The following is a 14,378-nucleotide window of genomic DNA, read 5'->3' as shown; positions in this document are numbered from 1 at the left end:
AGTGACTTACAGTAGCAACCATTTTATTTACTCACAGTTCTGTGAACCTGCAGCTTGGGAAGACTTCAGCAGAAACATCTCATCCCTGTTCCACATAGTATCATCTGGGATTGACTTGGTGGGTCCCAAATGAGATGTCTGGGGACTTGGTACTGGGACCTGGGTGTCTTCGTGTTCCCCTACTTGGCCTTTGTTTCTGTATGTGCAGTCTGGACTTCTTTATATGGAGACCCAAGGTCCCAAAAGAGCACAAATAGAAGCCACAAAGCCTTCTAATATCTGGGACCCAAAGTTATTTCTGCTGCTTCTATGAGCCAATGCAAGTTTGTGTAGTAGCTTAGATTCAAGGTGAAGGAAGTAGACACCGCCTCTTGATGGGAAGAATGGCCTAAGTCACATTGCAGAGGGGCATACAGGATGAGACGAAATGCTGTGGCCACCTTTGGAAAAATATACCATCGTCTATATTGTATGTTTGTTTTCTAGTTCATTTATTTATGTAAATTTATCTTGCTTGGCCTTTTTAGCACATCCTGAATCTGTGGCTTGATTACTTCCATCAGTTTTGAAAAATTCTCAACCAGCATCTCTTGAAATGTTGCCTCTACTTGACTATTTCTGCCTTTTCCTTCTGGAATGCCAGCACAATGTTTGGCCTGCTCACTCCATGTACCATGTCTCTTAACCTCTCTCCCAACTTTACCATCTTGTCTTTCTATACTGCATTCTAAGTAATTTATTATGATACACCTTCTAGCTTATTCAGTCTCCTTCAGTTGTGTCTAATTTTCTGTTAAACCTGATCATTGAAGATTTTGAAAATTGGTGATTTTATTTTTCAAATTTAACTTACATTTAGTTTCTTACCAAATTGGTAATTAAATAACTTTGGATTCCCCTAAAAACTTCAAGTTTGTCTTATTTTAAAAAACATAGTCATTTTAAGGGCCAGCCGCAGTGGCTCATGTCTGTTATCCCAGCACTTTGGGAGGCTGAGGCAGGCAGATCACTTGAGGTCAGGAGTTCAAGACCAGCCTGGCCAACATGGTGAAACCCCGTCTCTACTAAAAATACAAAAATTAGCTGGGTATGGTGGTGTGTGCCTGCAGTCCCGGTACTCAGGAAGTTGAGGCAGGAGAATTTCTTGAGCCTGGGAGGTGGAGGTTGCAGTGAGCCGAGATTGGGCCACTACATTCCAGCCTGGGCAACAGAGCGAGACTCGGTCTCAAAACACAAACAAACAACAACAACAACAACAAAAATTCATTTTGTAATTTTACAATTTTGATGATTTTAGTATCCAAAGTCTTTGTGATCTGTTTCTTTCGTTTTCCTGCCGATTCTTGCTCATATGTACCTAATTTCTTTATATACTATACGTGGTTATCTTTTATTGCATGCTGCTCAGACTCCTTGAAAATGTACTTAGGAGATTCTTTGAGGCCTAGGATGAAGGTGAATGTCTTCAGAGAAGACAAAAGTGTTCATTCTATTGGGCACTGGGGATGTTATCATTTGAGGATCACTTCAAACTAAATTCATGGTGTGAGGCTCCCTAGAAAAACCAGGCTCTATGATAAGCACGGTTCATGTATAACAGCCTTCCTTTAAGATGGCCTGTGCTATTTTTCCCATTTTACAGATGAGAAAACTGAGAAGCTAGGTAACTTGTCCAAAATCATCCAGCTAATTAGTACAGGAAGCTGAGTCAGTCCTGAGCTTGGATCTAGGGCCAGCACCTTTCACTACCTTACAATATAATAGAGCTGGAGGGAAGAACCAAAATTAGACTTTTATTTAAACTTTTAAGTGGACTCAACAAGCAATACATATGAAAACAGAATCCTGCTTTGAATGTTTTAGCTTATAGAACTGAAATATCATTAACTCAACTGCAGTTGGCAAAAGCAAGTTGGCAAGAAATCATTGTATCTAATAAAATACCATTTTTGCTAGAATTTTATTTTCCTCGAATGGGTCAGAAGTTCCCAGAAGATTGTCATGCCTGTGGGAAAAACTTGTTGCCTTGGTAACGTACCCATGACAGGCCTGTCAATGCAAAACCAACGGTGGGAACTGGGTGAACTCATTGAGTGAGAAAAGAATACCTTTTCATTACTAAAACAAGCTGGGTAACATTTGTTTTGCAAGAGCCCAGGGTTCTTCCTGAAGGTTGGCTTTCCTTCCCTTCCTGCAGGAAGTTTTCCCAAGCCTTCTAGAAATACAGTCTTTCTAAATAAGAGTAAAAAGGGATATTTGAGAACTTTTGGTGGCCCGAGTCCTTCAAATTATTGATGCAAGATCAGGGAGAACCTGCTTGGGTCACATACCTAGTTGGTGGCATAGCCATCCCCGAATCTCTGGTGTTAGACTCTACATCCCAATGCCTCCATCCCCATCTCCACCCCTCACTTCAACTCACACACTTGTCTCCAAATGTCTGCTTTGGACACTGAGCACAGGTATGGAGTTTTCTCTAGAGGCTCAGAAGTTCTACTTTCCTGGGATGTCATCTGTGCCTTGTAGATTTCTAGGACTTTATTGTCAATCATCATTTTCATCAATTTGCATTTTTGTTACTGTCAATTAACTGAGTACCCTTCTAAAAACCCAAGTTGGGCTGTGCCTGGCTGGTAGTTACTAAATCAGATATTAAGGAACCCTCTGGGGAGAGAGAAAGGATCCGCATAAAATCACTGGAGAAGAATTAAGCACCAAAATAGGTGCAAGCAGCTGTAATAAAAGCAACAGGATTCAGAGAGCTAAGAGATGAATGTGGGCTGGAGGAATCTCATGTGGGAGGTGAAGCTGAATTGCTCACTGAAGGGTGAGTGGGACTGAGATAAACACCAAGGAGCAGAGAGGGCAGGCAAGGGGAAGGCATGGCAATGATGGGTTTGAGGAACAGGAGCAGGCTGGCTGAACTGGAGTGTGGGGTTGGTGTGGGGCAAAATGAGGAGTTGAGGTAGGACAATTAAACCCCAGTGCAAGGAGAGTGGAGATTTCTCAGAGTGCCTTTTAGCTTAAAGAGACTTCTAAAATGATTGAATCCAAATCTTTTATTTTACATTAACAAAAACTAAACTGGTGGAGTGACCGGCCTAAGGTCATGCAGCAAGCCTGGAATTTTAATTTGCTGTAGTGGGAAATGGGGAACTATAGAAAGTTCTTTAGCAGGGGAGTGGCATGATGCAAGTGGTATTTTGGGCAAGATAAGTCCTCCAGCTCCAGACATAAAAGGTCATGAGTCAAAAGAGGCACCACCTTGGTGAACAGAGCCCTGGATCATAGGAAGGGGCCCAGCAGGTATTCGGCTGGGCTCTGGGAAGGGTAAGTGCTTTTCTTCATGCCTTAGGCCACCATTTCCTCTTGCGTTATTGCATCTCTGAGAATGAGGAGTCCTAAGCCTCCCTTCCTTCACACCACAACTTCCCAGTTGTCTCTTGGAGGAGACCTTCCTGATGGTCTTCCTTCTTGAGACTCCCTTCCTGTTGGGGCTCACTGATCAACACACCTGCCACCATCCAGCTTTGAGGAATACCTGGTCCCATTTAAAGTTCTGGCCAATGGTGGCTAAGGTGAAGCTAGAGCTGCTGCTGATTGTGGAAGATATTAGTATAGGAGGAGTCAGGGCTCTGGAACCTGCCATCGTCAAGGTCTGCTTGTTCATCTTCACCATGGGACTGTCTTCTACAGGTTGCTCCTTCCTGGCTCTGGGTTGGCCTCAGCTGTCCCTGTCTTAGTCTGTAGTGTGCTGCTATAATACCACAGACTGGGTCATTTATAGTGAACAGAAATTTATAGTCTCATGGTTCTGGAGGCTGGGAAGTCCAAGATTGAGGGGCTGGCATCTGGTGAGGGCCTTCTTGCTGTGCCATCCCATGGCAGAAGGCAAAAGGGCAAATGAGGGTACGAGAGAGACAAAAGGGGCCAAACTCATCCTTTTATAACAAATCCACTCCCACAATAATGACATTAATCCATCTGTGAGGGCAGAACCTAGTCACCTGTTATAGGTCACACCTCCTACCACTGCTACATTGGGGATCAAGTTTTCAATATATGAACTTTGGGGGACACATCGAAACCATAGCAATCCCATGAGGAAGTTGAAGAAAATGTGATGCAAAAGTAAGGCATCCCCTTGTCTGAGGCCAAGGGCAAAACTACAAGTAAACTTTGAATATGTAATTTCCTTTTGGGACTGCTTTCCTCCCTTGGGGCACAGGGTGTATGATATTGGATATCTGTGGGCATCAAGGGATGGAGACAGGAGGGTGCACTGGTCTCTGCCTGGAATGAGGTCTGTAATTGGTGGTGAGGTCTCTCTGGGACCATCAGTACAGGACAGAGTAATTATGGTTTGAGACTTTTCAAGCCATCTCGAATGTTTTTTGTAATCAGACTAGAGGTTGTGTCTTCCCAAAGGTTGTGACATTGTTGATCCTAAATCATTCTTTGGCCAGCATTCCTGAAGGTAAATCTAGAGTGACTAATGGTAATAAGGACAGCTGGAAATACTGATCTACAGACAGGGCAAAACAATAGATTTCTTCTGAAAATTCGAGATAGAAGACAACACATGTAACAAGTCTTTCCATAACCTTCTTTCAAAAAGACTTTGGTCTCAGGGAAAGCATACTTGACTAGGTTAAGGAGAATCCAGTTCTACACATGGCTCTGTTAGTACCTTGCTGAATAGCCTTTGGCAAATTTGCTAGCCTCTCTGGATCTAGTAAACAAGATGATCTTGAAGGTCTGCTCACTTCATCTACTCTAGAATTGTGAGACATACATTCAGAGGTCAACTCAGCTACCTCAGAAGGGTTCTCTGGTCCTCATTCTCACCTTCCACTGGTGGCAGCATGTGACTGGCCAAGTACCACACTGACAGGACGCTGTGCTAACATCCTATACGCCTTAGAGCACCTGGAATTTTAATGGAGCAGTCAGCCAGGCATGACTCATGGTTTTCTGACTCAGCACCCACAGCTAGTCACATGCAGCACCTGCTCACAGGTCCATGCAGCATCCTACAGTCCCTATAGGTCACATAGGGTGACAGCTTACAGTCACCTTGTGCAGTGCAGCACATAGTCACCCACAGGACCTGCTTATCATTCAAAACCAATCAAGGGATGACACTGGCAGACTTGGGCCCTCCCCTTCCAAGCTCACCAGCACAGCTCAGTGCTTAGTGGAGAGCAGTATTGTCCACACCCTTGCTGGTGTGGTCTGCATGCACTTATGGCCCTCTGAGCCTGTAAAAATGCCAAAAGGGTCATAAACCCTGCCCCTAAGGTCACAGTGAGAGCATTACAACTTTTCAAGAGTGACCTCAGTGCCACATGAGTTGGCCTTGAAAGTCTTCCCTGATGCCTAGGAGATGCTTCTTCCTTTCATCCAGGGAGAAAAGTCACCTCTCCCCTGTGTATGGCCCTCTCTCACTTACACAACCCTTTCCAGTTCTTTGATCCTCATAACAACCTCATGAAGAAGACAGGGAAGCTAGTCCTATTCGCATTTTATAGATGAGGAAGTCAATGTTCAGATAGATTAGATGCTTAATCAAGGTCATGAAATGGCTGTATTCCCTCAAGGAAGGGACAGGGGCCAGAAAATTGCACTCCAGACACATCATAAGTATACAAACATCAAGGAAATCTATAAAGTAAGAGAGCATGCCCTGCTTTAATTTTGCTTTTGAAATCACCCCACCCATATGTGGCCAGCTGTTGGACTAACACACGTTGAGTTTCCTTGTAGAGTCAGGCTCTTAACCTTGGAAGCACGTGAACATTACTGGAGGGGCTTTTAAAAACTCTGGTGCCCAGCATACCCATGCCCCACCAGGCCAGTCAAATCTGAGTCTCTGCATTTGGGAGCTAGGTAGCAGGTGATGGGCTGAGAGCCACTGCTTTAGAAGGTACCCCCCCTAAGGGAGAAGCACATGTGGTTTTACCTTGCCAAGGCCTGATGTCTCCATGGTGCTTTGTTGGTTCCAGACCCCAGTGGTCACAGCTGTGTCCAACTTGGATGACTGATCTCGGCCAAACCTGTTTCTCAGAGCATACGCATGTGTTTTTCTCTTGCATTCCCATCAGGATGGAAAAGTACTTGTTTTTTTCCCCTGACTGCCCTGACTCCGGTGGGAATTTTTCAAAGAGCTCAAAGCCCTTCATATATCCATGGGCTTGATGTCAAAACAACCTTTCAAAAGGGGAAAGTTCCCTTGGGATTCCATGATTGGGGTTTGATGGTGCCACAGTGCTTCAATAATTTCTTCCACAGCGCCTCGGGGTACTGTGGGAACAGGCACTGTACCTGGTGAAAGCAGAGAAGTAGAGTGAGGGCCCATGTCGCTCCAAGGGTTAGTGGGGCCAGAACCGAGAGGCACCAAGTTTCCCTTTGAATCTTCAGATCTGGACGCTTAACATTTAGATCCCAGGAACACTTTATTGTGACACCCCAGAGCAGTTATCATGGATGACTCACATCATCAAGGTAAAAACATGAACTCCTGAGCATTTAGTTATGTGAAGAAATCCCAGAATATTGAGGCTGAAAGGATCTAAAAGATGGTCTATGCCAACCACCTCTCAGATGCTGAAATTATAACTAACAATTACTGAGTTCTTTCCATGAGTCAGACACTGTGCTGGATGTTTACATGCATTTAATCCTCACGCAACTCCATGGGGCAGGTATTATCAACCTCACCTTAGAGGTGAGGAAAATAAGGCTTATCAGACCAAGGATTTCCGAGCTCTTAACCTCTGCCTGGTGTATGTGCCACATGTTCACGATCCCCACTCTTTGCTTGGACCAGTGCCCTGGCAGCCCATTCTTGTTTGGGTAGCTCCAGCTATTCTGCCAAGGGGCAACTTGCTTCCACTGGTCTAGTCCTGGTTTGAGAGCCACATGGAACAAGGCCAGCCCACTTGGCATCTGACCTATCAGATCCTGAAGGAAGTTCTCATACACCATCCTCAGCTTCTGTTTAAATAAAATATCTGTTTCAATGCACCCTACCTGTTTTGTGTTCTTTACTCCTGATTTTTTTTTCTTTTTTCTTTTTCTCTCTTTTTTTGTTTTTTTTTGAGATGGAGTCTCACTTTATCACCCAGGCTGGAGTGTAGTGATGTGATCACGGCTCACTGAAACCTCAAACTCCTGGGCTCAAGTGATCCTCCTGAGTAGCTGAGACTATAGGCATGCACCACCACACTCAGATAATTTTGTGTGTGTGTGTGTGTGTGTGTGTGTGTGTGTCTGTTTTTGTTTTTGTTTTTGTTTTGTAGAGACAGGGTTTCACCATGTTGCTTAGGCTGATCTTGAATTCCTGGGCTGAAGTAATCCTTCCACCTCAGTCTCCCAAATGGCGTTGAGATTACAAGCATAAGCCACTGTGCCTGGCCTTCCCCTGATACCTTGCCTCCTTTAGGATTAAGTATTTTTATTGTTTAGGTTTCACCACCCCATCCTGCCCAACACTAGCTTGTGGATTATATAATTTTTGTCATTATTTTGATGTTTAAAGTGATAACATGCACCTTTGACTTATTAAAGTCTAACATAAATCAGTACTTTTACCACTTGATAAGGGGAAAATCTTATAACAGTTTAACTCCATTTATTCCATCCAAATCTGCCCACAAAGCAATTTATTTCATGTCTTTTAAACTCCAAAATATATTATTTTTATTTATATTAGGGTTGGCAAACTTTTTCTGAAAAGGTTGTAAATATTTGAGATTTGGTGAGTCACATATATTTTCTATCACATTCTTTGTGTTTTTTTTTTTAAATTTTAAGAATGATTCTTATCTAGAGGGACATATAAAAATAGGCTGTGGGCAGATTTGACTTATGGGCCATAGTTTGCTGGTCTCCAGTTTGTACAGTAAATATTATTTTAGGTTTACCTACATATTCTTTCTGTACTTCATTCCTTTTTACATCACCAACGTCCCAACTGGGATCATTTTCTTTTTCCACTGCCTTCTGGCTTCCATTGTTTCTGATGAGAAGTCAGTCTGATCTTAATATTGGTCTCCTGTACTTGAGGAGTTTTACTCCTGCTGCTTTCAAAATTTTTTCTTTGGTTTTAGAACTACACCTAGATACATAGACGGTTATAGTTCATGTGTCTAAGTAAGATTCTCTGTGCTTATCCTACTTAATATTCTTTCAGCTTGTTGAATCTGTGGTTTAATATTTTTCATCAAATGTGGGAGGTTTGGGAAGTTTTCAGCCATTTTATCTCTCTTTTTTTTTTTTTTTTTTGAGATGGAGTTTTGCTCTGTTGCTCAGGCTGGAGTGCAATGCTGTGATCTTGGCTCACTGCAATCTCTGCCTCCTGGGTTCAAGTAATTCTCCTGCTTCAGCCCAGCTGGGATTACAGGCACCCACCAGCATGCCTGGCTAACCTTTTTAGTTTTTTTTTAGTAGAGATGAGGTTTCACCATGTTGGCCAGGCTGGTCTCAAACTCCTTACCTCATGTGATCCACCTACCTCAGCCTAGCCATTTTATCTTTAAATCATTTCCTGCCCCCCCCTCACCCATCTCTCTCTTTCTTCTTCTTCTGGGGCTCATATTACATGTATGTTTTTATGTTTGACAATGTCCACAGATCTCTGGGGTTCTGTTTTTCTTCAATCTTTTTTCCTCTGTATTTTTTAGAAATATACTTACTATCTTAAAGTTTACTGATCTTTTATACTGTCATCTCAAGCTTGCTACTGAGCCCACCTAGTGAATCTTTCATTTCAGTTAGTGTACTTCTCAACTCCAGAATTTCCATTTTATATCACTTCTATTTGTTGTCATTGTCTTCATGGCTTTAATTCTTCAAATACATATAATAGCTGCTTTATTTAATAAGACTTTGCCTGTGAAATCCAACATCTGTGTCAACTTAGTTTCCACTGATTGCTTTTTTTCTTCATCTGGGACTGGTGTTTCAATGCCAAGGCACATGCCTGGTGACTTTTGTTTGAAGACTAGACATGTTTGATCAAACATAGCAGTTCTGGATTCTGTTTTATTTTTCTGAGGGTCATCAATTTGTTTTTTAATAACTTGCCTGGACTTAAACGTGAAATCTGTCTCTCTAATTGTGTGCAGCTAACCACTGATGTCTTTGCTCAGTTTTTTTTTCTTTCTTTTTTCTTTCTCTCTCTCTTTTTTTTTTTTTTTTTTTTTTGCCTGGCATCCTAGGAGTCACCCTTGAGTCTGCATGGTTTAGTGGTCAGTCAATGATTTGGACAGAGGTTGTGATCAAACACCTTGAGACCATAAGGTTCTGTTGCTTGCTGTGTGTGCAGCTTAGAGAATGAGCACAAAGTTGTAGTCAATTCTTAAGTCTCTCTTGGTTTTAGATTTACATGTGGCTCTTTCAGTCTTTCTGGAACATACTTCAATTTCCAGTTACTCAGGGATATGTGAGGAGCGTATCTCAGTACTTCTTATTTCTTAGATTGCCCCATTAAATTTCTGATTGGACCACCTCTTGCTGTAACTGGGTATAAAACATTGAGCTGGAAAGATTATGGATTTCCTTCATTTATTTCCATGTTAGTCCACTGCTTTTCACTAATCTGTTGTCTGCTGTGTTTTTAAATTTTCTCTTGGCTTTGATTTATTTAATGTTGTCTCCTGGTAATTTTTTAATGGAAAGCCAGGCATTGTATATAAAAAATTAGATAATTTTCATGCTCTGGCTGGTAGTATTTTCATCCATAAAAGTTTTCCTTTTGCTTTTGGCAGGCAGTTAGGGAGGAACAGATCACTTTTATCTAATCAGGAATCAAACTTATTCAAGTCTGGTCTTTAGACTTTTTACAGATCAGCCCATTTCTAGTTTATCCCCACTCCAAAAGTCTGTTTTAAGTCCCACTTGACAGCCTGGGATATTCATCAGGGTCCCTCCTTCTCAATGGGTGCCGAACTCAGTGTTTTCCCCAGTTCCATTAAACTGCCTGAAGCTCTGTGCAGTATCTTAGCCTCTCGGCTGCTGATTTCTGTCGCTCATGATTTGACAAATGCTTCAAGGATATAACTGGTATCAATTGCTGAGCCCAGTCTCTGTACTTATTTTCTCTTTGGGGTCCTGACTTCTCAAATTCTTGCTACTTTTATAATTTTGAACAGACACTCACATGCACGCAGGCACACACACACACACCACACAGAGAGTGTGGGAGTGCCTAACAGAATGTGGGAGTGCAGCAGAAAAAAATAAAAGACCTAGAAGATTCCATTACAGTTTTAGGAAAAGATGTGGGCCTCCACCTGTTGTCTTCAGAAACATCCTCTTTTGAGCCCCATTAAAACCTTTGAATTCCGGAGTCAGCAGTAAACTCTGGACCCAGCCCCAACCCTCTAAACAACATTTAAAACTCTTACTGCTGTAAAATTATACTAATAATGCCATCTATTTCCCTGGATTGTTTTGATAATCAAATGAGGGCATCTTTCATCATAACGTATTTCAACATATACTTTGTACAGGCACTGGGTTAGATCTTCTGCTAATTTAATTCATTTTTTAAAACTTTATAATAGAGTGCTGAGTATATTAGCTGTCATAAAATTTGTTTTAGAATGCTACTATTTAAAGAAGGGGTCCAAAATCTTTTGAGGAGTGATTTTCTTTTAATTAAAAAATTGTTGTTCCAGCACCATTTGTTGAACAGACTGTCTCTTCTCTGTAGTATTGCCTTTGCTCCTTAGTCAAAGATCTGTTGACTTGATTTATGTGGGTTTATTTCTGGGCTCTGTATTCTGTCTCATTGATCTAGTTGTTTATTTTTTTGCCAGTCACACTGTCTTGATCACAGTAGCTTTATCTTCAATCCTGGAGTCAGATAGTGTCAGTCTTCTAACTTTGTTCTTCTTCAATATTGTGTTGGCTCTTCTAGGTCGTTTGCCTCTTAATATAAATTTTAGAATCAGTTTCTTGATATCCACAAAGGTTTCTACAGTTTTTAATGGTTCCAAAAAATAAAAAGAATATTTCGTGATGCATGAAAATTATATGGAATTCAAACTTCAGTCACTATAAATAAATTTAATTTGTTTACATATTGTCCGTGGCTGCTTTCATACCACAGCAGCAGAGTTGAGTACTTTCAACAGAGACCATATGGTGAGTAAAATCTAAAATATTGACTATCTGGCCCTATACGGAAAAAGTCTGCCAGCCCTGGTCTAGACCTTGGGCATGTGGCTTACACTTAGCTTCTTGGTTACAAGCATGGCCCATGGAGTCAGATGAGCCAGACTACCTGTTTTCAAACCCCACTATTACCATTTGCTAGTAATGTCATCTTTTTCTAATTTTATTTTTTTGTTTTTTTAGAGACGGGTTCTCATTATGTTGCCCAGGCTGGTCTCAAATTCCTGAGATCAAGCAATCATTCCATCTCCACTTCCCAAAGTGCTGGGATTATAGGCATGAGCCACCATGCCTTGCCACCTTTAAAAGGCCATTTAGCCTTTTAGGGCCTCAGTTTTCTGTCTGTAAAGTGGGGATGATGATATTTATCTCATAAAGTTGTCATGAGGATTAAATGAATTAGTTCACGTAAGTGCTTAGAACAATGCCTGGCACATAGAAGCTGTATTTGTGTTGGCTACCATTTACATTTTTATCCTGGCTTAGAAAGAATATTACCAAAATAGTCTCAAATCTCTGCCCTGCTAACTCCTCTATTCCACTCCCCCTGGAGTGATGATCACCTTAAAATCATCTCTTCAGAGACTGGTCACAGCTCCCTGTTGCTCATGGACTAGCCTGGCATTTGTGGCTCCCCAGCCCAGCTACCATCTGTCTGTACAGCCTCATCCCCCCTGCCCACCACTTCCCTGGCCTCCAGTTACAAACCCCTATGCCAGCCTTTTCCAACACTTTGTGCTTGTCCACACCTCTATGCCTTCCTGTCATGTGGCCCTTTCTGCCCAGAAAGCTTGCTTCTGGGAATTTCAAAGGAATCGCTGCGATCTGGAGGCGGATTCCAGTCATCATTCTTTGTGCAAGCTCTAATGTGGAAATCAGTGCCTGATCTCACAGTGGGCATAAAATGGAAATATACTGTTGTTCATCATGAAACTCTAGATAAATTATTTTCAGGGTCAAAAAGTAAAGCTGCAAAAGAAGGCTGTGGTGGAAAAGAAATCAAGCCCTCTCACCCAAGTCAGGCTTCCTTTTGGCATTGCTAATGTTGTTTGGGGGTTCTTGTATCGCATGCCCTAATAAGGAGGATGTACCCTGGGCAGGCATTGGGTGGGGAGAAGTCAGAGGAAGTAAGGTACCCTGACCTCTGATTAAATCTCAGTATCATTAATGTATCATGTAGCTATTGAAATAAGCATCAAAATTATATAACGACATTTAAAATGCTCATGATACGTCAAAGGAAGTTTGCAGGATACAAATTTGCATGCACACAGATTATAACTGAATGAAACATGTGCCTGATTATGGTCATGAAAAAATGAACAAACGAAATCACTTTTGATTGTAAGAGGAATAGCATTGTGGGTGTTTTTTTCCGCTTTTTAAATTTAGGGTGCTGTTAATTTAAAAATACTATAATTTGTGTAATTAAAAAACATGGAAAAACTTATCTACGTGTACACTTAAAATGAATTTATTGTAAGTCAATTACACTTCTAAAAAGTAAAAGATAATAAATGTTTTTAAAGACTGACCAAAAGTAAGCTGGGACAAGGACAGTGTCTTTGCCATCTCCTTACCTGCATTTTCTTCCCCTTATTCCTCATGCTCAGCAAGACCCCTCGATACAGCCTCTGTCCAAGTACTTAGTACAGTCGTGGCTGCTAGGAATCCTGTGATTAGCTCTTCTCCTAAGATCACATTACCCTTCAAACTATTTTATAATGTCTTTTGTCTTCCCTGCTTTGTCTTAGATCTACAACAACAATAACTGTTTGTCTGACATTACCTTCTTTGTGGGTTCTGCCCTTTGCCAAGGAGCCCAAAAAGCAATCTGTGATAATGTGCTTGTGCATGATATAATGTTATTGCTGACCCCTCCCAGATAACACTTTTGCTTTTTAACCTGGGGATTCTGCCCTAATGGGTTGTGTTAATGGAAGCACGGTGTCCCACACAATGGAGTGGATAGCTGGATGAATAGAATCTGGGCTTCCCTAACACAACGGACATTACTGAGCTGGGCACATAGATATGGCTGGGAGGAAGGGCATGAAAACTACAAGTTTGGGTGGGAGTTAATTCCAGCTAAATAACTTGAACTATTTCTGCTTTCTTTCAGGGACCCCTCGGATCCATACCTCTCCTAGAAAGAGTACATTGGAAGGGCAGCTATGGCCAGAGGTAAAGCCTTTGCCTGGTGGAATGTGCGTGTGTTTGGAGGGGAGAGGGAGGATTTTCCTTGTAGTGGGTAAACCCAAGTTTTGGTGCAAATGGACAGGCCCCTTCCTGAGGCCTTGAGGGAATGGGCTGGATGAACCGCTTCCCCATGGACAGCCAGGCTGTCCAGCAGAGTGCGTGTCCTGGAATTTGGAGCTCATCATCCCTGCAGACTGAATGGGTGGTTCCCAGAAGTGTCCAGAAGGAGTTATAAATGGGCTTGTTATCTCCGTGAACCTTGAAGCAGATGTTGGGAGTTATCTGAAGGAATCTGGGTGAGGTCTTCCCAGAACATCCATAAGATAAGAGCTGAGAGTAAGTGCTGTGGTTTCTTACTGTAATCAGTACTTCAAGAGAAACTGTGTCTTCTTGTGATGTGAGATGTCCTCAATCACCTCATTTACTGCATGTTTTTCCCTATTGGAGTATTTCCCCCCTTCCACTCTCAATTTTTTGGGGAAAAGACACAATCTCCCTTCCCAGAGCCTTCCATGGTATTCACAAAAGCAGAAGCGGACCCGGACTCAGTACCAGCAGCTGAGGAGGTCCAAGTGGTCTTGAGGACCTGAGCACTGGTCATCAAGTCCTTCCTCCAGGCTCAGGACACTCTGGTAGGGACATGAGAGTCTCCCAGTTTCAGGTGTACCCAGTTTTTTGGCAACAAATAAACATAATGCCTCATATACTTAATTTTGTATAAGTTATCAAATTAAAAGATGGAAAGTAGGTAAATATAGCATGGAATATAAAATAAATATAGCATGGGATTGATTATTTTTTCTTGTTTTAGTCAAGGTATTTTGAGTCTTAATTACTTCTTTTCCTGAGTCTTAATTCTTTTCACTGGTAAAATGTACACAAAAGTTATCATTTTGACCATGTTTGAGTGCACAATTCAGTAGCATTAAGTACTTTACATTACTGTGCAACCATCACCACCATCCATTTCTAGAACTTTCTCTCTCTTTTTTTTTTTT

General features: G+C 41.8%; 1 protein-coding gene across 1 annotated transcript in view; it reads left to right on the top strand.

The window, feature by feature from the left end:
- Positions 1-14,378, top strand: part of PLB1 (phospholipase B1) — a 212,625-nt gene that overhangs the window by 72,430 nt on the left and 125,817 nt on the right. Inside the window, exon 5 of the mRNA XM_055253334.2 lies at positions 13,304-13,365. Within this exon, the coding sequence (XP_055109309.2) occupies positions 13,304-13,365 (62 nt within the window). The remainder of the gene's footprint in view (positions 1-13,303; positions 13,366-14,378) is intronic.

The sequence above is a fragment of the Symphalangus syndactylus genome, chromosome 18, assembly GCF_028878055.3.
Source record: "Symphalangus syndactylus isolate Jambi chromosome 18, NHGRI_mSymSyn1-v2.1_pri, whole genome shotgun sequence".
Lineage (NCBI taxonomy): Eukaryota > Metazoa > Chordata > Mammalia > Primates > Hylobatidae > Symphalangus > Symphalangus syndactylus.
Note: the sequence above shows the minus strand (reverse complement) of the source record. Positions and strands in the feature narration are given on the sequence as shown.